This window comes from Stegodyphus dumicola, chromosome 7 (assembly GCF_044657685.1).
Source record: "Stegodyphus dumicola isolate Sdum_Otavi_A_Nest chromosome 7, ASM4465768v1".
Classification (NCBI taxonomy): Eukaryota; Metazoa; Arthropoda; class Arachnida; order Araneae; family Eresidae; genus Stegodyphus; species Stegodyphus dumicola.
In genome coordinates, this window is record NC_140774.1 from 12,540,064 (window position 1) to 12,564,550 (window position 24,487).

At 31.1% G+C, this 24,487-nt stretch overlaps 1 protein-coding gene across 2 annotated transcripts in view; it reads left to right on the top strand.

Annotated features, from left to right (window-relative positions):
• The window catches only part of TM9SF3 (transmembrane 9 superfamily protein member 3), a 53,657-nt gene that overhangs the window by 14,527 nt on the left and 14,643 nt on the right, over positions 1 to 24,487 (top strand). Inside the window, exons 3-9 of one of the 2 annotated variants that reach the window (XM_035361043.2) lie at positions 4,508 to 4,630; positions 7,849 to 8,009; positions 8,713 to 8,790; positions 8,884 to 9,015; positions 16,814 to 16,980; positions 19,189 to 19,283; positions 21,527 to 21,657. In XM_035361043.2, coding sequence (XP_035216934.1) covers positions 4,508 to 4,630; positions 7,849 to 8,009; positions 8,713 to 8,790; positions 8,884 to 9,015; positions 16,814 to 16,980; positions 19,189 to 19,283; positions 21,527 to 21,657 — 887 coding nt within the window. The remainder of the gene's footprint in view (positions 1 to 4,507; positions 4,631 to 7,848; positions 8,010 to 8,712; positions 8,791 to 8,883; positions 9,016 to 16,813; positions 16,981 to 19,188; positions 19,284 to 21,526; positions 21,658 to 24,487) is intronic. The other variant, XM_035361044.2, reaches the window with a different exon arrangement.

Consider the following 24,487-nt stretch of genomic DNA (forward strand, 5'->3'; position numbering starts at 1 on the left):
ACTAATTTGAATACTTATATATATATATTAGTGCATTCATCTTGAAGCAGTTTGGTGATTTTTTGCAGAAGAAAAAGAATGATTGATAATTGCAAAAAGTTATTTATTACATGCATATTTTGCATTTTAATTGGATAGGCATTGGTAGAAATTTTGTGACGATTGCTTTAAGGATATATTCAAAGAAATTGACCTCTTTTACAACTTAAATATGAAATACTGTATTCTTTCAGAAATTGTAAATCCCACAAGCATCAAAATTGAATTTAAAGCTAAAAATATCATGAATTGTTTATAAAAACAGTTGGAACTTTAAGTACAACAAAAAGAGCATATATGAAAATGACAACATTGCTTGTTAAAAATGAAGAATTGTTATACACAGATTTGCCAGATTTTTGTCGCATTAAAAAAATTTGACGATTTTTACTAAGGCATTGCATTAATACACAAGTGCTCTTACATCCTTATGGAAGTTGACAAAAGTAGAAATGATAGTATAGGGAAAACAATAACTGGTTAATAAAATAAAAACCATAAAATATTTGTTTTTGTTACTTATTATCCTGTTTATCCTGAAACTGTTACCTTGCCAGTTATGGATAAGCAGGAGGTAAAGCACACTCGCAGCAGCTGCATATTCCTTTGGTAATAACAATTGATTATCAGTAAGCCACCTTCTGTTTTTATAAACAAGGACATAAATTAACTGTTATTGGGGTATTTTCCTTTTCATTTTGAGGGAAAAAAATAAATATAGGACCTGCATTTTACAGAATAACTAGCGTGTATTAATCTGAAAGTTGTGGATCTTGCCCCTCCACCCCCCCCCCCAAATAAGCATGGATCTTCTTTATGTTGAGTTTGTCAGGTATCCGGCACCTCTGCCAAATAGCACCAAACTCAATGCTTCTTAGCTCCATTTTTTTTTTTTTTTTTTTTTCTTCTTAATAGAGGTCATGTGTAACTCTTTAGTATTGAGAATACCTAAAGTTGAGTAACTTGAGTTGGTCATTTCTGTCTCACTTGAAGGATTCATTTCTGCTTCTTCAGTTGATTTCCTTTTTTTTAGAAGAACCTCAGAAGATTTGCCTGCAAAAGTAGAATTTTTAATTATATTGTCATTTTCAACCATATATAAACTAAAATAAAAGCACAGGGTAAAAAATGTCCACCCAGTATTGCCTATTGCTGGGTAAGGCAAAATACTCTAGAAGTTGCCAGGCATTCTAGAGGCTCCTATAAAGAGAGGTTTCATAATATTGGGAAGCCTAATAAAATAGTAGAAATCAATGAAAGCCTTTTTACAAAATGAAGAAACAAAACAGATTGAATACTAGTTCTTTATATTAAATAAATTCCATCCCTTCAGAATTCTGCAGAAAGGACGGTATAGCTTTGCTAGGGCCTCTGCCAAGTTTCATGGCTCGATGGTAGCCAACTTTTATGGTCGATAGGATAATATGTAAGTACCTTTTTTTTTGATATGATATAAGAGTTTAATTTCCTCCCTTTTTTTTAAAGCTCTTTTTTGCCTTTTGGTTTGTTTTTATTTTTGTTCTTGTGTTTATAAATTTTCATTTTATATTTTTTCAGTTTAATTCATGGGACAGGAATGCTGTCATAAATAATACTTGAGTAAAATGTTGTAAATTTAAACACAAATGTTTTTCATTTGCACAACTTGATGTATGGTGTAATTGTATTATGTCATATATATATATGACATTTTTGAGAAGAAGCTTAAAATTTTTTCCCCCATCATGAAGCTGATCTGTTCTTTTTTATGTACTTTTCTGGAAGTATTTTTTTACTGTATTGTGTTTGTATTCTTGATGTAATATCAGGTGATAGCATAATATTGTGTAAATGCTGTAGGTATTTATTCCACCATTTAATTGTGAAAAATAATTCCCACAGTTTATTTAAAAATAGAAAAGTCATCCAAAAGGGTTCTGTGCATAAACACTGTGTAATAAGTGAACCTTGGTTCTTGTTTTAATTTGTCAACATGTTGAATACAAAACTTCCTAAATTGGACTTTGGTTGGTTCCTCCATCATTTAAGTAAATAATTGTTATTCACTGCAAAGTTTTTGATTGGACTTGATTTCGGTGTATTTCTTGGGCTTAGTAAAAATTCTTAAGTGACAAAAATGTTTTAAGTTTTTTTTAAAAAATCTTTGCTGTTTGTCTTTTATTGTTAAAAAAAAGTGTTACCTACCACTTTTATTTCAAATTATATTATTAATCACATATAAGTAGGCTTATCATAATATATTTTGCTCAAACCAGAACAATTTTGAGAAAATATAACCTAATAGGAAAAGTATCTATGATTGAAAAGACTAAATAAAGAAGTTATTAACAAAAGGACAGTGAGTTAAAGGATATTTTTAATAACTTAACCAACATACCTAATTATTAAGTATATATTAGTATTTAATCACCAGTGTGAACTTTCTTTAAAAAATGTTTGTTATTTTTAATGAGATCAAAAGATTCACTGTGATTTAGTTTAATTTTGCAACTTGGTGAAGTACAATTAAGTTACTCTACCTTTTTTCTTCACACCATAAGATATTCATTATTGAGAAAGGCCCTTTGTACTGATGCTGATGTGCCTGGCATGCTGAAAACATATTCTATTATTCAAGGTTGGGCAATGAAATGTGTTTTTCCTCAAAATGACCGAAAAATTGTATCCATTTTTCTTCTTTCAACTTTCATAATCAGCTTTTGCAATCATTATTTCATCAAAAGGATGATCCATGTTTATTGTATTATTTGCGACAGTGTCATGATTTTTTTCATTTGAAGCTTCAATTTAAAACCATGTTAATTCATTGTTATTAATTCAAGATTCTGTTACTGCAAAACTCTTTTCCCAAAGTTGAAGGTAAGAAATCTAAAGAGCTTGTAGAAATACTTTTCCAGATAAAATTAAAGTGCTGTAAACCTTCTGTAAAAATGTAGGACTGTATAGATATTAATTGTGTGCATTCAGCACATTAAAAATTTTTAATTATAACCGGGATAAAATGACCAACTGGTTGGGACATAGGGATAACATTATCAGACTGGGAAGGTCCTGATCAAAGCAGGATATGTGGTAAGCCCACATATAAAGATGTTAATTTCATATTATTATTGTGACAAATTTCAAAATATTGTGAAAAATGAAATTTGTTATGAATTGTATATTTAAAAATTAATTTTATCTACAGTCAAAAGTCGTTAATCCAGACTCGTCGGGACTTCGGCGATTCCAAATTATCGATTTTTCCGGATTATAGATCATCAGTTTAAATCTGGTAAGATGGCATGCAGAAATTATAAAATTAAAAATATGAAACCATAATTTATGAAATAAAGAACAATTATGATCTAAAGGATATCAAAATTTACAAAAAGAAAAAGCTTAATATTTATTTTTTTACTTTATTAAACATTTCTTTCAATGTAAGTTGTTTAAGTTGCTTCGTTTCATGTGATAATACTTTCTCTTTAATTCTATTAAACAGACATAATTTCTTGTTTAGTTGCAAAGTTCCGCTGTTCAAGTCCTATAATTGCTGTGTCGAGAATACCGACTAATTTGTTAGTGGAAATTTTTTCGTTTTCAATAACCTCTGTGTCACTTTCTTCACTATTGGAAGCGAATTATAATGACGAGGAGCTTGATTTAAATCATATCAAAGACGGAGTACATCGAGATGAAATACTACATTTAGTAAGGAATTATAAGCTAAATAAAAAAAAAAAAAAATCTGCTCTGAAGATAAGGATAGTGCTGACAGATCAACTTCCAATTCATTGCGCGCCGCGCCGTTTCCCTTCCCCCCGCGCAGAGCACCGTGAAATTGATAAACATATTTCGGAATGATTAGATAATCAAAGAATATGCCTTTATCCATTTTTTGCAGCAATTCCGCTTTCTGTTTAATGGACTTCGAAACATACTTTCGCTTTGTAGATCCTTTACATATTAGTAAATATATATTGGAAATTCTATTTGACATAATTGAAAGTTCAAGCTTACTTTTATAAAATCCCTCTAACAATCTGTGAAAAATAATAAGCTGGATCCAATTCGAAGATTAAGGAACAACGCAATCTGCAACATTAACTGAATTAGATAATTTTAGCTTAGCTTATACCGTCCGTTATACATTAAACACGCATGCGTAAACGTATTATGTGCATGCGCACACGCATATTCGCAGCTGTAAAGGTCTTATGCGCACGCGTAAACGCCTATGCGCTTGACGCATGCGTAGAAAGTTTTTAGCTTTGAGGTCCAGATTATAGATCATTCCGGATTATGGGTGTCCGAATTAACGATTTTTGACTGTATTACTTTTTTGATGGGATACATTTATTAAAAGCAGTATTTGTAAAATTGTGGAATATTATAATAATAAATACTTTTGAATTGATATTTATCAGTTTTGTTTTCGTTATTTCATTTATTACTTAACAGTAAAAATTTTGAATTTTTCTTGCAGCTAATTCACCAAAAAATCCATACTGTGATGTTGAACTCACTGAAGAAAAATTACAAGCCTTTATATATGCTGTCAAGAATCACTATTGGTATCAAATGTATTTAGATGATTTACCTGTGTGGGGTTGGTAATTTTTTGATAAAATCTTATTTTTCTATAATAATAAATAGACAATAATTATGAAAGAGGCAATAATTATAAAACAGTAAAATTACAAATGATTAATGAATATTTTGTTCAATAATGAGGGGATCATATGTCTTAATCTTTACGATCCTTATTTTAATTGACATCAACATTATTGCCACATTCATATTTACTTCTCAGAAAGAGATTACAATACATGGAGATGCTTTTCTCCAGTCTAATTATGCTGCTTTTAACAATGCAACTGTGAAAAGTGGTCTTTATAGCAATATTTTTCACTGCAATTTTTAAAATTTTATTAATACCAAATAAAACTAATTAATTTTTATTTAAAATCTATAGGTATTAAAAAGCTTTACTTGTATACTTGCAGGTATACTTGCAGATAGCTTGTAAATGTTTCTTAATTTGAATAGCTAGCTTTCTTGTTGGTGTTAGCACTAAACACTGCAAAGCATGGAACTCAGAATCAGCTTCACACCAGAAATGAGAAAAAATTGTAAATAAAAATATCGTCATATATACTTCCATTTTTTGTTTAAAGATAAAATACCACTCACAACAGGTATACCAAAAGTCAGCATTTTTCCACTTCCCTAAAATATTTTAGATTAAATTATTAAAAAAATCAAATATACACAAATACATATAACTAAAAAATTAGATTCTAATTCAAAATAATATCTTTTCCTATTTGAAATTATTTAATACAGTCAAAATCTGTTAAAATGAACTTCAAGGGATTGAGTTTAGTTTGCCACATCTTTATCTATCAAGTTCATTAATTAAAAATTCGTTTTACAAAATATGAAATAGATAATAAAACAACTTATAAATTTTGGCTTCCAAATACCCACGTTTGAGTGGAGGACTACATTATTCAAAATTTGATGTCTCAAGGTATGTTGTTTTTTCACAGTGCGAGAAACGTACATAAATTCATGCAGATTCATTAGTATTTAATTTCTTTAAATATAATGCAGAGCTCTAATATTTGGAGGCAACAATTTGAAAAGTGAAACACCATTTATAGTGAATTGATGCAAAATAACAAAACGAATTTTGGGCAAATTGCCCCTCTGTGTTAAAAATTTGTACACTTTATATTTTCCAGAAAGGAACTGTGACATCAACCTTTAGCTATGCATAATTGTATTTGTAAGTTATGCAGATAATGTTTTTTTTCGCCCGTAAGATGTAATTTTTTTTTAACATGTTCTAAAGTTTTATGAATATGCATGCAATCTAACAATACATTATATGGTATTTATCAAAGCTTAACTGGTGTTTGAAAAACACCTTTTTTGTAAAACAGTTGTGTTAGAAAAAATTGGTTAAATTTTGGTATCTGCCTTATTTAGAATAGCAAGCAATGGATTATTTTCAAACTGATGGAATCATATCATAAAAAAGTGTGTATTAATGGACATGATATGGTCAGCTGAATATAGTGGACAAAACATTAGATTGGAATAATTACCTAAGGAAAGTTTGTACTCGTAGCATTCTAAACAGTATTTCTGATGGATTGGGAGGGCCTGACAAAATGATAGAAGTAAATGAAAGCCATTTTACGAAGCACAAAAACAAGTGGGCTGAATACTGATTGTTTATTAAAGTTATAAAATAAATGATTGTTCATTAATGAATTAAGTTTTTATAAAAACGATACTTATGTTATATTCATTGTGTTCTAACTTTCCTTGGAGACTGTGAATCTTCTAAAGCCTGTTGCTTCATTTCAGAGTCTTATGTTTAAATCAAAATGATTACTAGACTGTGGTGAGTAAGACTAAGGAGTTGGTATGTGCAGATGGTGTTAGATTCTACCCAGTTAAAAGCTTTTCAGGAACTATTCCAGTCATGTTTTTATATAGGGTGGTGCAAAAGTTACTTTCCGATTTATTTTCCTCATAACTTTTATAATTGAAGATAATTATTTTGTTTTGAATGAAAAAAAGTTCTGTTAATTTTTTTAATTGAACATTTAAATATTTTAATGGCGGGTACTAGCCATTTTATAGGCTTTCCCCCACTATTAAAGCCAGAAGTGGTGGTCATTTTATTATGGAGGCACCTAATAAGCAGCTACCTACCATTACCTTCTGTGAAAGGGCAGACAATTTACATTGATGCTCTCTATGAGATTTAAACCCAGGCCCTAACATTTATATCTGATATTAAATAATAATTATAATAATATTAAATAATATCTGATAAATAGTATCTAAAATTGGCACGAGACACAATTCTGTGTCTGAATTTTCAGCAACTCTTTCCTGCATCGCTTCCAGTGTTCACTACAGACTGAGTGGTTCTCATTCTTCCTATATGCATTCGTTCTGCAATGGACACCAATTATTGAAATACTTGAACCAGATTTCATATGGTTGATTTCGAGGGTGCCTCTTGGACATTATCGATAAGCTCATTGTGTTGTGGTTACAGAGCGATTGTTTTTAACAAACAGCTGCACAGCTTTGACACGTTGTATAGGTGTATATTGCTGCATGTCAAACAAATCTCCTTGAGCTGCACGTTAACTTAGTAGAGAAGCATTTGAAGCTCAGTAGCTCTGTATCATTTTAAAATTGTAGAGTAACTTTTTTGCCATCCTCTAGAAATGCTGAAGAGGATTGTGAAGAAGATGGAAATAGCTTTTATTCAAGGAAGTTTTTTAAATTTGGCTGGTCTTGTGCATGTTTTCTTTTTGATCAGCATAGTATTGTAACATGATTGGCGACAGCAGTCATGAACATTATTGTGGTGATGAAATGTTTTCTTTTGCAAGTTTGGTGGTTTTTTTTCTCTGTCTAGCATTGTCAAATGTCATCAAACAAAATTTGTCTAGCTTCATCAAATTTCTCCATCCACATCCATGGGTAAATCCACCCCTTCATTTTTAGCATTTCATCTCCTAATCACACCATGGAATTATGTGGACATTTTTGATACAGACAAAATCAAATGTGAGCAAATTGTGTCTCAGATGATTGACTAGAATATACATATTATAATTCTTTAATTATGCCTTTTTAATTTTTTACAACTTTTTCAAATGTATACCATCTTTTTGGATGGAGGGAGTATATCAAATACATATATGGAATACATCAATATGTATGGAATTGCCATTTTAATATAAATTTTTTGTTTATAGTATCTCGACATATTTAAAAAAAATATTTCTGTAGGAATTGTTGGCGAATTTGAAGAGTCAGAAAATGCTTATTATTTATGGACTCACAAGAAATTCGATATTGGATACAATGGCAATCAGATAGTGGATGTGAATTTGACAAGTGAAGCTAAAGTAAAACTGGAAAAGGGTAAAAAAATTACCTTCACTTATGAGGTGAGTCTGTGAAGAAACTCCTTTACAGTGTGTCATTTAAGAATATTCTTCTCAGAGATATCAATTAATGAGCCAAGTTTCTTTTTACTTTTACTGCTGAAAACTATGACGCGATGAAAATTTTAAATCTAATAGATGTTAGAAATCTCTCATCAAATATCTATTTTAGAAAATTTTTTGCAATTCTTATTTATGATTAGCTAGGACATGTAAGAGTGCATAAAAATATTCTTTTATATTAATATCTGAATTGTTAATGGTGTTATTTAGCTTTATGGTAGAATACTAAAATGAATTTTTTTAAACTTTTTTATCATTTAATTATGATTTATGTGATTTCAGCTTCGTCAGAAGTGTAATATGCTGTTATTTTCTTTTGCATATTTCTGTATAGAATATTTGGTACTTCCTAGTAGCAACCACCACACTGGGCTGCCAAAATTGGTAGTTTCTCAATCTGTTGCCAAAGGCTTATGTGGTGGCTGCTTTAACAGTGATGTTTTTTATTAAGTGTAAATATAGATCAGTTATTAACTGTACACTTTTTAGTGCCATTTTAATTTAAGTACATGTTTTTGCTGCCATTTTAATTTAAGAAGTTGCATATTAAAATTTATTAAAGATTTTAGGCAAGTGTATAGAATAAACTATAATGAAACTGTAAATACTTCTAAATAGCTTTGCTCTTTTTTTATTTTTTAAGGTCAATTGGAAACCATCAAATGTTAAATTTGAAGACCGATTTGACAAATATTTAGATCCTAGTTTCTTTCAACACAGGGTAAGTTATTTAAAAACATTTTTTTCCTAACATGTGCATTAGCATTTTGTTTTGTTATCTGCAGCCCATAAGATACATGTTTTTCATTTTTAGATCCACTGGTTTTCTATCTTTAATTCCTTTATGATGGTTATTTTCCTTGTTGGACTCGTGAGCATGATTCTAATGAGAACATTACGCAAAGATTATGCAAGATATAGCAAAGATGAAGAAATGGATGATATGGTATTTATCTTTCTGTTTAACACAGAAATGTAATAATTAAATGCTATAAAATGTGTCTGAAATTAAATGATTAATAATAAATTTTCTAGATTTATTTTATCAAAGGGTCATTTAAATTAAAATCGATTATATCAGTAGAATTAAATAGCATTAATCAAACCCTTCATTTATTTAATTTTTTTGTAGACTTTTATTGTGTGCCATTCATTATTTTAAGCACCTCCATTGAATAAATATTTTCATACTTCTTCTTCTTCTTTTTTTTTCTTCTGTATAAGCATTTTAAAAATTTACCATGAGATTAAAAAAACTGCTCATTCTGTGATTTAGTTATCTGATACTTGATGATAATTTAATTTACTTGGAAGTGTTGGTTTGGTAGTCACTTGGGTGAAGTTGATGCCCGCTGATATACAGCCAATAACATTGTGGGTAACCCTAGGTGCTGTCCTGAATTCTTTTAAAAAAATGCCATCTTTTGTTTTGTTCTCTTTTGTGTTAATTTATTATTATTGATTATGGGAGCTCTGAAAGTGTGGCAATGGCTAGTTTTTTTATGTTCAACATCTACTTCAAACCAATTAAAGGAAGGATTTATCTGCACTGTGTTATTTTTTATGGAACCCTTTTCTCACAGAAAATTCTTGGGATAGGGCTAGTTTGTGTCTTGTTAATTTTTACTATATTTTGCATCATGCATTCAGTAGAATTGCTAAGAAATGAAGCTATCCGTTATTTTCAGGGGTGTACTCAATTCTCGTGAATTGCATGGTCTGAATCATACGTGACAGAAGATGTAGGATGGAGATGTTAACAACTGCAAATAAGAACTGGGAATTTGTTTCAAAAAAGTCATTTGTTCTACTTAGCAGTGTTCGTGTAGGGGCAGAAATGAACTGTAGAGAATAGCTATCTGCTTGATTTAATTTTGAATATAATTGCTTAACAATATCTGCCAGAAAACAAAACTGTTAAATCAATCTGCTAACTTAAAAAAATTATTTCATAGCCAAAAAGCAATAAATGGTACTTACGTATTAACGCAACCAGGCCAAAATTCACATAAATTGCCAAATTTGGCGACCCTACGTGTTATACGTAGTTTTGTAAAAAGAATTTATTTGTAAAAAGAAAAAATAACACTCGGCGTGTACTACCACAGCGATGGGTTTTCGGCGGAATTTGCCGAGAAAAGAAAGAGACTTTTTTGGTTACTGTACCTAACAGAAGCGCCGTTACCCTCATGGAAAAAATTTGCGAAAATATCAAGGAACGAAGCATCATTTATTCGGATTGCTGGAAAGGATACAATACAAGTGAGTTCGAAAATGCTGGATTTCTGCATGGAACTGTTAATCACAAATATAACTTTGTGGATCCCAACACGGGCGTTCACATACAACATGTAGAGCGCATATGGGGCTCAGCCAAATGGCACAACAAAAAACAGAGAGGAACAGCCCGTCATCGTCTTGACTCATACTTTATCGAATTTATATGGCGCCAAGCTCAAGCTGTTAATGGCGAAGACGGTTTTCAATCAGTGCTAAAAGCAATAGCCAAAAGATTTCCGCCAAAAAAATAATTCTGAAACTTATTCAAATTCGAAACCGGAAGGGTTTAATTGCTATTTTATATTTTAAAACAAAATAATATAAAAAACTGTATTAAAAATTATCAGTAATTAATAAATGTACATTTTCTTTATATTCATACTTTTTACTCAAACTTGCAAATCGCGCCAACCTGGTTGCGATAATACGTAAGTACCCATTAAATTTGTGGGGATATATTAGCAGTTATCAGCTAATACTTGAGTATCTTTGAAGTTTCTGTGATCAACTACTTTTGATTGATGTAGATAGGCAACACCTACTGTTATAGATGTGGCCCATATTAATTATGAGGTTTCAGGAAATGATTTCATCTAGAGTACTAACTGGATTCATGTTATCAAATTACAAATTTTGCTGGGCTAGCCTAAGTTTTATGTTCTTATGCAATAAAACATTTCTATGCAAACTTCATCATGAGTGTAAGTTTTAAAATTCTTTTAATGACAATTTGAGTTTATGAATGCTACTTTTTTTAATAGATGCCTTTAAATCTGATTTAATTATTCATTTGTTAGGAGTAGGAGACTAAGCTATGAGGAAATTGGAAGGTTGGATGATTGGTGGTATTTTTTAGTTTTAGGCTCCAGTACCATAACTTTGATATTATATATAATATTCTTCAGGTATTCTCACCAATGTGACTGCAGATTCTGATTTCTTCTATGAGAATTCTAGCTTTTTAGTGTAGGGATGGACTGCAAACTGCAGTTTTTGTCATTTTTGGCAAAATCTCCTGCCTTGATTCCTGGTGAATAGGCTGTCTGCATAGTTGGTTTTTGTGGTTTTGCCCAGGTTTAATGTGAATATGAGCCAGTTTCCCAGCTCTCTATGAAGGGCTATTTCTAGTATGAGGCAGATAGTCCTCATGTGCATTGATACATTAAAATAATCTAACTTAACATCTCCCTTTATTTAAGGCGGAAATCTTGAGGATCACTTTATATACTGAAATTGTAATTAAACCTTTTTAGTTTTAGAGTCATCGTACTCGTATATCAATTTAAAAATCAGTTTCGATAGCGACATTTTATCGGAATTTCGGTTTATTATCTTTTACTTTAAATTGTAACTAGTTAGAAGTAGCTGTACTGGATATTTGCAAATACATGTTACTTCAAACATTCTAATGCTTTTTCCTTTTTAAAAAATACAAAAATTTCTTTCTTTAATTAATCATTGATGTATATTGTCTGAGATTGGTGTTGAGCCAACTGACACATTTCATAGTTGAAAATTGTGACATTGTGATAGCTTAATGCAGTTGGTAGGAACTGGAACAGTTGAGGAAAATACACTGTTTCATTGTCACTTGCAACTGAATGTTGGAATATATAATAGTTGGAAACATTAATGTAAGGGAACATTTTCCTGGGGATGGTTATGGGCTCCAGAGGTGTATCATAACTATTCAGGAATTCAAACAAATCTCTGCTGATAAAAATGAAGCTATTAAGAAGGATTTTCAGGGGCAGATGTTTCATGTTTCTAGACATGCTTGTAACAGTGCATTGTTGTAAAATAGGGGTCTTCAACCCATGGCCCGCTGAAGGCATTTTAGTGGCCCCACATTTGAATTTGAAGAAAAATTGAATTTTAAGAAATTTTGATTTTAAGAATTGCCTTGTCAGCTTGTTGTAAAAAAAAATTTTTTTCTCTTATTCTTGATATATAAGACATTTTATTGACATGCCTGATATTATTTGAGATGAAATTTTCTGAAACTCAGAAGCGTTTATGGTCTTTCAAATGTGTTGGCAAGCCATGTAACAAAAAAAGAAAAGTTGAAGGAAAAGTGAGATATTTTTCAAGAAAAGTGATCAGATCTTTATTTTTTGTTGTACATAAGGGCAAGGCAGTTTGCCTTATTTGCAACGACAGTATAGCTGTGATGAAGAAATACAACAATAAGAGACATTATGATACTCAGCACAGTGAGAAATATTCTGCATTGGAAGGTCATTTTCGAAGTGATAAGGTGAGTGAATTGAAATCGGAACTAAATTTTCAGCAGTCTTTCTTCGCCACAGTGAATAAAGAAATGTACTATAATAGTATTCGTGTTAGTTACATGCTAGCAGAAAAATTCACTAAGCGTGGAAAACCCATTGCTGATGGAGAATTTGTAAAAGAATGTCTTCAGAGTGCAGTTGATGTGCTTTGTCCATCACAAGCTCAAGTCACTGAATATTAATTAGCTTGTCTGATGTGACAGCAGCAAGATACACAGAGGATCTCACAACAGATATATTCAGTAAATTAAAATCCAAATGAAAAAAAAAAAAAAAAAAAAAGTTTTATTCTGTAGCGATGGATAGGAATCATCAGATGCAACAGATACCGCACAAGTAGCCATTTTATTCGTGGCATTGATAGGAACTTCACAATTACGGAGAAATTAGCCAGTGTCGTTGCACTTAAAAGTACAACACGAGGAATACATACAATATTTACAAGTTCAGTGGTGAGAAATGATTGAGAGACTTTGTGTTTCTTGTCGATATTATATGCCTTCTCAATGATTTGAACCACTGCTTACTGGGAAAAGATCTACCTGTTCATAATCTTTATTACTGTGTGAAAGCTTTTGAGACAAAATTAATCCTGTGGGAAAGTCAGTTGCTAAATAAGAATTCCACTCACTTTCCAAAATTGATGGAGTGTGTGAAGAACTCTACAACATGAAATTCAACTAATTATGTACAGTGCATTTCAAATTTGAAAGAGGAATTCAAAAGCAGGTTTTCCGATTTTCGTGAAAATGAAATTTTTATGAGAATATTCTCCTCACCATTTTCAGTAGACGTTGGAAGTTTTCCACCTGAACTTCAGCTAGAATTTATAGACCTATCAGTGTGACTCTGCAGTAAAATGCAAGTTTCTTGAAAATCCTGCATTAACCTCTTGAGACCCGAGAAGTAATTCCTCAATATTTTTATCTAATTTTTTGTGTGTGCATTTAAAATGGAACTATTAAAAAGAAGAAAACACAAAAAGTACATTTTGAAAATTTTATTTATGTTAATTAAGTGGTACATAATGGGTATCTTGGAACTACATGCATATAATGTCATTATAATGATGTAAAGAGTAAGTATATAGTTTTATATATATAATATATATAGTTTTTTTAAACAGTTAATTGTTTTGAAATTCAAAGAAGCAATTCCTGTTTTTTAAGTTACAAATCACATCTAATACATCTTACTCTTGATTCACCTGGGCATCCTGGGAGGCGACATTTCATTTGATTTCCTCTTATTACATGTTCAGGAAAGTGGCCAATTTGGTCATGCCATACATCTTTCACTGGCAAAGGAGCAATTTGTTGACTTTTGATACGTTGAGGTCTTCCCTGTATCGTTTCTTTAGAAACTTCTACTTTTATTAAGCTCTGAGCTATTACAAGCTTGAAGTCTATCAAATGAAGTCTATTTTTTTGGAGGAATTTCACATTGCTTACAATGATGAATGCACATAATCCAGGCATTGCAAGTTGCCATATTCAAAAAAACAAAGACATGCATTGTACATTTTTTTTTTTTTTTTTGTTCATATGGATATCCGGTAATATGAGATTAGTTTGTCCATCATATCTCCCCCAGAGATCGATGTAGAGAATTCTGTGAAGCTACTGGCTAGGATCTGTAGCTAGGCTGTCTCGGCCACGTGGGTATAAAATTTATGAACTTGGTGGTTCTGAAGGCCGTGGGAAAGGTCACTCATTGGCCGGCCTCGAGGTCTGGCATGTCCTGAATGGTTGGATCCGTAACCCCGGTTTGCTTGCTAACGGCCATCTGCGATGGGGTCACCCATGCGACTGGCAGGAGCAATTGATGACCAGTGCTGCCTGGTGTCCTATCCAGGTGGTGTGCTGCTCCCCTGAAAGGGTAATAGTGGAGGTCCAACCTCCATGGAGTGCCCAAAGGAGAAGTGGACCTATAGTCTGCGAGTGCACGGAGCAGGAAATGCCCAAATCTTGTTTGTTTGTCCATCATATCAACACCTCCCATGTAAGTGTTATACACCCTTACAATAGCAGGTTGTCTGACATCTACTCGCTGTCTTTGTTCTTTTGCCCACCTCTTACAGCTGCTTTGAGGTTTGATACCAAATGCACTTGACAAAAGAAGACATTCATTTTCTTCAGATGTTAGAATGCCTTCATTTTCCAGATGTTCAGAATCAGTATCACTTTCTGGAATATTTTCGAAGTCTGGATAATCAATATCAGAAAGTTCCCCCATCACTTTGTTCAAGCAACACTTTGATTTCTTCATCTGTCAAATATTTTACTGAAAAAAATGAAAACAACATTTAGCATCATCGGTATACTCTGATTCCGAGGTACCCAAACGGGTACGTTCTTTTCTAAGTGAAAAAAATCGAAAACAACAACAAAGTAATTTTACAAAAATGCATGTAGAATAAAGCTTATAGACTTCTTAGTTGAAAAAATGAGTAAAAACTTAATAATTATAATCATTAATATTAAAAAAATAAATCAACTTACCTTTAGTCGGTCAAGACGCCATTTTCTCTTATTTTTCGATTTCAAAGCTGTATAAAATAGTTTGACATCAGTATTGTGCTGCACTCTTTTAGCAGACAGTAAATATCAGTTTTTTCCCAATTGGGTACTCTGGGATTTAAGTCAAACAAACATTTATTATTGGAGTAAATGCTAATGTACTAAAGTCCCCAATTGGGTCCCAAGGGTTCCAAGAGGTTAACTGATTTTTATTCGAAGTACATGACCAAAGACAAGTGTCCAGAGAATTCGTAAACATGCACTCTTCATGTCTTCTATCTTTGGGAGTACCTACATATGTGAACAGCTTTTCAGTAAAAGGAAATTCTAAAACCAAAAACAAGAACACGGCTGACAGAAAGACATTTTGAGGAAACTTTGTGAATTGTAACAACACAGATTAAACCTTTATATTGAAGCTTTAAACAAGCAAATACAACGTCAAATTTCACTTTAAAACTAAAGGAACTACCATCTCCTGCCAGTAATGTTTCTTCTTCTTTTTTATAGTAAATGCAATTTGTAATATCGTTCTGTACAACTATCTTTATACTTTTATGCAAGAAATTTTAATTCGATTTCCATTTGACTTTTTGGAACCAATGTCTATATATGTATATACAAATCTGTAACACTATCTCTTTGTTTAGAATCAATTGTAGTCTTGCAAAACAAACCTCCCTTTTTTATATAAATTTTCTGACTACACTAATTTTTTGACAGACATGTGGCCCGTGGATCCTTGTGAATTTACTGATGTGGCTCTTGTACCTATTGTAAAGATAGCCCTATTGTAAAGGAAGGGCATTGGCCTAAGAAAATTTTGAGAATGAATAAATATTAATATACTTTAATGTACTTAAAGACAGTTTTGTTTAGTTTTCCCATTTCCATATATATTATTTGGTACTTACGTATTATCGCAACCAGGTTGGCGCGATTTGTAAGTTTGAGTAAAAAAGTATGAATAGAAAGAAAATGTACACTTATTAATTACAGATAATTTTTAATACAGTTTTTTATATTATTTTGTTTTAAAATATAAAATAGCAATTAAACCCTTACGGTTTCGAATTTCAATAAGTTGCAGAATTATTTTTTCGGCGGAAATCTTTTGGCTATTGCTTTTAGCACTGATTGAAAACCGTCATCTTGTGTGTGAACACCCGTGTTGGGATCCACAAAGTTATATTTGTGATTAACAGTTCCATGCAGAAATCCAGCATTTTTTAACTCACTTGTATTGTATCCTTTCCAGCAATCCGAATAAATGATGCTTCCTTCCTTGATATTTTCGCAAATTTTTTCCATGAGGGTAACGGCGCTTTTGTTAAGTACAGTAACCAAAAAAGTCTCTTTCTTTTCTCGGCAAATTCCGCCAAAAACCCATTGCTGTGGTAGTACACGCCGAGTGTTATTTTTTTCTTTTTACAGATAAATTCTTTTTACAAAACTACGTATAACACGTAGGGTTGTCGTAAGTAGGGTCGCCAAATTTGGCGATTTATGCGAATTTTGGCCTGGTTGCGTTAATACGTAAGTACCTATTATTTTTCAATGACCATTTGAAATGTATCTGTCAGTTCCTCATCACTTTATATTTTTGTGGGAAAAAAGTGTAGAAAGTGATTTTTAAGGAAAGGATTCGTCCTAGGAGAGAGATCTTGGAGATGAGTATGGATGGAAGCAAGTTCATGGTGATGTCTTCAGGCCGCCAACTTACCCAACACTGTTTACTGCCCTTATTGGATCTGGTTATCAAATTACTGTCGTGATTCTGTGTGTCATTATTTTCTCCATTCTTGGCGAACTGTATACAGAGTAAGCGAATTTAGTTATTACTATGTGTAATTAAGTGTGAACCAGCATAAATTGTTGATGATATTTATGCTCTCTAGATCCTTTTTCTTTTCTTTTTTTTTTTTTTTTTAGTATAAATCTTAGGTTAAATGCAGTTGAAAATTAATGTATGTTATAAAATGCTTGTGCATAATACTACTACCGCCTTTGCTTATTCTGTGTTCTTTCTTTTGAACAATTGTTTACAATTTAGTAGTTTCGTAATTTTGTGTATTTAAATTACTTGGATGTTATAGGAGCTTTGAAAAGAAACCAGAAATTGTATAAATATAGTTTAAGTTTCATTTATTTTAATTTTGATTAATCATTAATGATCTTTCGTAATTAGCATTCATTTGTCATATATTGACTAAAGATTAGATTCCATTAGTAAAGAATTTTGTGGGCTTTTTACTTCTTTGTACGAAGTAAAAAGGAAGTATTGTAATCGCGAAAAGTTTCAGGCAGCATATTTCAACGAAAATATCCATTTTGACCGCTATCGAATGCAATTTAACGATGTTTTTGCGTCATATCTGTACGTAAGGACAGAATAAAATAAACGTAAGTAAACGTATGTAAGGACAGAATAAAATACTCTTTTCCTTCAAAAAAATTATAAAACTGCTTTAAAATTAATTCTGAAGAGAATTTTTCGTGGCGTCTGTACGAGCGTATGTACGTACGTACGTACGTTCGTGCATACGTACATATCTCGCATAACTCAAAAACGAGTAGCCTCAGAACGTTGAAATTTTGTATATAGGACTGCTATAACATGTAGATGTGCACCTCGTATTTTGGTTGCAATCGGCCGCACCAAACGTATATAAATATATTTATATATATATCCACTCTATTACCCGGCTCAGTGATCTCAGTTTCTTTACTCTTATATGTTTGTAAATTGTACATTTTTTGCTTTAAAAATGATTGAATTATGTTGTTTTTATCTTCCGGTTAAGGATTTTATGCCTTTAGTAAATCTGTGTGCAATATTTTTAGAATTATCAGCAATTTTAAAGTTGTTTAATTGCCGCTAAGTCTGTTTTTAATGGCAATTGATGTTTACATTTGAAACAGGAGACTAGTGGATTTGTTGCCAATCTAGAGAAACTTAGCTTCGCAACAACGAAGATAACGCATTCATTTATTATTGCCAATTAAATCATGCTTAATTCTTTCTGGAATTTTTTCGAGGAAATAAGCGTTTGAGATTTACTTCATAATTTTTAATATAGATATTTTGAGTTTTTATGTATTATTGCCTTCTCGCGAAGTGAGAACTGAATTAATTAAATGAGAAATACTCAATCGTCTGTGAAAAACTGTTTCTGTTTTGTTTGCTTAATTTCTTTTATACATAGTTCTAGCTTTATTATAGTATTTGAATAGAACATGTGGCAACGATTAGATAATTCTTTAAATTATATACATTTTGTGCATTCTAAGTTATAATATGAACGAAATATAATACTGTTAAGTAAACCTAGCGCCAGAGTGTTGCTATGGTAAACAAAGTGAATTTTAAAGAATGCATTTATTCTATTGTGGTTTATGCGCTGTCGGTGAAGTAGGTTTAATTCAATCTAATAAGTTTAAATAAAATGCAAGAAAAAGTGCGTATAATTTAATATTCCGTACAAGGAAGTCATGTGGTGTACACATCAGATTTTTTCTTTGAAGAAATGCAGAGATCAGAAAAAGGTGAATCAATGTCCGAGTTATAAATGAGGTAATATTTTAAGGCCTAACTCGCAGATCCTTCACTGAATAGTTCTCAAATAATGTGAGGTTTTATGTTATCATGGTAAAGGTTTTTTTGTCGGCTATTTGTGCACAACTTCATTCTTATAGTCTTCCAGTGAATAATCCCATTCTGTTGGTCCAGTTGTTGATAATCAGTGTTAGAATCTATCAGGATATGGGAAACTTGTACTCTGGTTTGATATTGCATCAAATGGTGCATAAGTTTTTATTTATATTTATTTATTATTATTTATTATTATTATTTTTTTGGTAATGGCTGCTAAATCATGCCAAACATGTGTTTGTTTCTTTTTAGAGTCTTCTTTAAGTATATATAAAAAGCTTTTAAAAATCTTAGAAAAAATGAGATTTTTATTTTGATATTGTTCTTCATTGTGAGGACTGAATATATCAACCGAGTTGCTTTATTTTGATTTTTAGGAGAGGTTCCTTGCTCAGTACATCAATATTTGTATATGCTGTTACTTCACCTATTAATGGCTACTTTGGTGGTAGTTTATTTGCAAGAATGGGTGGTAAGTAAAAAATTGATTTTTCCCCTTTTTCAACATATTTTTGAGAAACTGGAATGTTTCATTATGTAATCACATTCCCATTTCCCATGAAATTTATATATTCACTATTATTGTTTCAAAATTATGAAAATTTGTCTATTTTAGGTAAACTGAACGTAATTGGAAAATATTTAAATGTATTTTTAACTTGAGTCAAGCACTCACTAACTTGAGAAAGCTTTGTGAGCATCATGCTTTTATGAATGATTTAAAATGTATAATGTTAATGCATCTGTATTTGCTGAAAAAATATTATAATTTGGCATATTTTATGTAATAGAATTTATTTTGATCTTTTCATCTTTAAGAATCTTTCATCCTTACTCGCCTCCCTTAGCAGAGGGTTCTTTCTGATTATTTGTATCATATCAAAAAGGTGCAAACTGTATGCCGATGTTGAAGAACATTTACTCTCATTGCCAACTTTTGAGAGAAATGTTGATTTGGCTATTTTTATCTGTTTCAATGATGCAAGCAGCACTGTCTGTTTTTTTCTACATTCTTTTTCCATAGCAGACATGCACAGACATGTTAGAGGATATTGCACCTATCAGTTATTGTCGTCGCGGCGCGCAATGAACTGGAAGTTGATCTGTCAGAACTATCCTTATCTTCAGGGCAAATGTTTTTATTTTATTCAGCTTATAATTCCTTACTAAATGTAGTATTTCATCTCGATGTATTCCGTCTTTGATATGATTTAAATCAAATTCCTCGTAATTATAAATATCACAAGTACACATCAAATAGTTTTCTGGTTGCAATTTTCTAATTTCGACTATGCGTAATGTATGCTTTACGCATGGGCGCGTTGAAAGAAAAGTTTAATAAAGTAAACAAATAAATATTAAGCTTTTTTTTTTGTAAATTTTGATACCCTTTAGATCATAATTGCTCTTTATTTCATAAATTATGGTTTCATATTTTTAATTCTATAATTTCTGCATGCCATCTTACCAGATTTAAACTGATGATCTATTATCCGGAAAAATCGATAATCCAGAATCGCCAAAGTCCCGACGAGTTCGGATTAAAGACTTTTGACTGTAAAAATTTTTTTTGGTACTGCTCTGTTATCAGGACCAGACTGTGAAATATATGTGTGTATGCATGAATGTATGTGTTCATGTGTATATATGTACATACAAATATATATTAACATACATGCATACTTTTGCAAAATTTTGCTCAAGAGATTTGGGTCTGCAAAATAAATCCAAATGGCCATTCTCTTCTCTCAATTTGTTTGAATGAATTAAAAGATTAACTTGAATCAAATCCATGACAAACTATATGTGAAGTTATCTAGATACTTAATGTACATTTTCCCATTTACTTCATACACTTGACAATAGTAGGAAAAGTACAGAAGCTTAACAAATGGGCTCCTCTTGAAATAACTGATAAAAACAAACTGCAGTATTTTAAAGTCTTCTGTTTTAAAAAGAAAAAAAGGTTCCTACTATGAATTGTGATGAGGATGAAACGTGGATGTTTTGTGACTATCATACACATTTATTTTAGTTGTTGAGAGTGAAACATGCTGCGGGAAAGACTTCAAAAGCACATTTGCATCCAAAAAAGATGTTTACATTATGGCGGTCTTTTGATGGTATCATTATTACCCATTCCTTCCACAGGGTGAAGCAGTAAAGAATGCAGCTTGATATTTTACGGACTGGCAAATATACAACAGATTTTGTTTTAAAAATTAATATTTGCAAATAAGCATGGAGTTCTGTTGCTTCAGGAAAGTATTGAACAATATATGGCTGTGCCAATCATATAGCAAATCAACAATTTTGGATGTGAAATTGTGCTTCATCCAAAATATTGTTCAAAAAATGCTTTGCGATTAATGCATTCAGTTTATTGGACAATGGAGGATTTTATGATTTCCTGAGACATTAACTTTTGCAAAAATAGTATAAATGGCTTTGTTTTATGTGGGTAAGAATGCATTCATGCCTGCTGGAGATTACTTTGGTTAAATAGGTATTTTTATTTTTCTTAAACTCTCCTTAAAACTAACAATTTCATTTGCAGTAGCCCAGTAAAAAATGCAATCTACAAAAGGTAGAAACAGGAGAAAGTATATATTTGTGATTTTGGCATGATATTGTATGGAAAATTATTAAAGATTGCTCTTAATTTATTTATTTTTTTTTTTAAAGTTTTAGGACATAATTTTTGAATTTTTCTAGGTAAAAGATGGATTAAACAGATGGTTATTAGTGCATTTTTTCTGCCCTCACTTGTGTGTGGTACTGCATTTCTCATCAATTTCATTGCTATTTATTATCATGCTTCCAGAGCTATACCTTTTGGGACAATGGTAAGATATATTACTTAAATGCATACTGGTTTCTAGGCACATACGTTACATTCATGAAAAGATTTAAAAATAAAGAAATGAATAAGTTTTGGAATTATTTGCGTGTGAAAATTTTAATTTGCCTATAAGTTTTTTAAACGATAGTCATAAAATAGTGAGTTTATAAAATGTGTTGTAGAAAGATTGCATAATTGAATATCTTTTGAATGGATCAAAGTGTATTTAAGTTATAGCAGTTTTAGTCATAGCCGGTCTTTCAGATATGTAACACTGGATAATTTCAAATACTGCATATTCATTTAATAATTGATTAATTTTTAATGATGTTCTTATAAAGTCATTTAAGCTTTGCATTATCTAAAATTTACTCGAATAATTTAAATACTCTCCATCAGATGAATTTTTTTTGGCTGGTTTAGTAATTTATTGTAGTAAGGAAGGAAATAAGGATCTAAGATTACATCAATAAAATTTGAGATTTTAATTTTATTATTTGTAAATTTTTGTGTAAATTTGTGCACCGAGTCTATTAGCTTTTATCTCAGAGCTGTTTAGTCATAACATTTTTCAAGTATTCATTTTTAATATGTTTTAATGATATATATCTTTCCCAGAATCATATTGAAACTTAGATTGATTTTTAAAAAGATTTAAAAATTACATTTCTTTTTTAAATGGAAAAAACTAAGGAAAGGGAGGGCCGGATGCATCACATGTGATACGTTAGAACCAAATGCAGTAAAATTTAAGAAATAATATTTAATAAATAAAAATAATTTAATATATTTACTTTTATACTGTGTATGTGTACTTTAAATCGTAATTATTTTTCATGAAATCATTTAAAATGAGTTCTAGAATTATTTAAACTCAGGAGCACTGTATGAGCCAAACACCATACTCTAGTTAATGTGATTTGCCCTTCCCCTTTTTTCTTTTTAATATCTACTTATGTGAGTCCTATCACCAAATATTTTGGACATGGATCTTAACACGTTTACTTTGTGTTTAATTTATATTGGAAAGGTACTGGACATTTAGCAGGTAGGTGACTTGCTATTTGAAAATTAACAGATGGGCAAATAAAAGAAATTTATGCTTATAGTTTTATTCCATTATACCACAAGATAGGCTAGCTAGGGCAAAGCACACGAGGGATATTTGCCTAAGGGGGAGGGATGCTTTCATGGAGGACTTTCTAAGGAAAAGTGTCTTTATTTATATTACACATTGAAGAAACCACAAAAACCAATCATGCAACCATCCTGTTTGCCCGTGTTCAAACCTGCGTTGAACTACCAGTATTCAGCAGTCTTAATGACTGAACTTGCTAATGGGGCCAATTATACTAGGGTGGGAAACTTTATCAGCATATTAAAAGAGGAAACTTTTAAATATAAATTTTAATTATTAAGTAAAGTTTATATGATACATTGATTTTTTTTTTTTTTTTTTTTTTTTTTTTCAAAATCCTTCTGTATTTTTTAGTGCTGGTTTTCTCCCCATGTGCACTGTGATCTGTTTTTGCTTTAAAAAATCACAGAATTCCACAGACTCATTAAAGTGCACTAGCTGTCTACCAAACTCATGTCATTGTTCCTTTTAGCAATTTTGTGGTAAAATGTATCCTGCAGAGATGTTAAAGCATTTTTTTCCAATGCTGGAAAATCTCACAAGTGATATTTTAAGATTGAGTTAAAGGCAAAAAATATCATGATTTATCTAAAAAACTGTTGGAATTTAGACTTAACAAAAAGAATAGATAAAAAAATGGCAATGTTGTTTGACTGAAGGATTTTTATGAAGCCATGTTTGCTAAAGAATGTTTTTGTTCATGGTTTCCAGAGTTAGGCACATTCTGAAATTTCAGCTACTTTTGAGATTGTTGGGAGAATATGTAAATGCCCAAAAATGTTTAACTTCATGCTTTTGTGTTTAATGAAATGAAATGTTATTTATTAAGTAATGCATGTCAAAATAAACATGCGAGTTGTCCTCAAATGTTGTGTACAGTTTAAGGTTGCCCGTGAAACAAAACTATGCATTACAGCTTACCAAGAGCTTGTACACATCAAAGATAGACATCACTGGATGCATGCAGGTTGTCCAAATTATATTCCAGTTCCTGCCATATATACAATTATGTCTACCGTGACATGTTTGAATGCTGCAGCAATGCATGTTAGGTGGTCATTGATAGCTATGACTCCCATGTTATGGATTATGTCCTGAATAAATCTCCATAAAAATTAATTTCTTGTTTATTGAAACTATGATGGAGATATCATTTCTGTTTACTGGACCCTCTAGCTCTATTACTTATTACAGTTTGAAACTAAGGTACCGTTGCCAAACTTTAACAGTTGCCTGTCTCATTTCTGTAAAAAGAAAACATGTTTTTCTTTTGTTACAGGATAACCAAGTTGTATACATCATTAATGAACATCTTATATTTTTAAAAAGCTTAATGTTTTTGGTTAATTGGGGAGAGTGTACCATAGCAGCATGAAGACATGACTTCCTTTCAAACATACTCAATGTAGAGAATGAAAATGAACTTGTTTTTCACTTGAAAATTAGCATATTAAAATTAAATTTAAAAAAAAATGAGCATATTTTTATGTTTACTATGTGAAAGGTAGTTTTTTCCACTAAAGGTATTATGCGATGTATTATGACAGGAATATCGCATCACATGTAAGGATAATGTATGTTTTTTTATTATTTAAATGCATTATAAGAGTATTATTAAGATTAGATATTTTAATATATTTCTTAAAATATTATTTCAGTTATAAAGATATATTATTTTAACACTACAAGAACATGG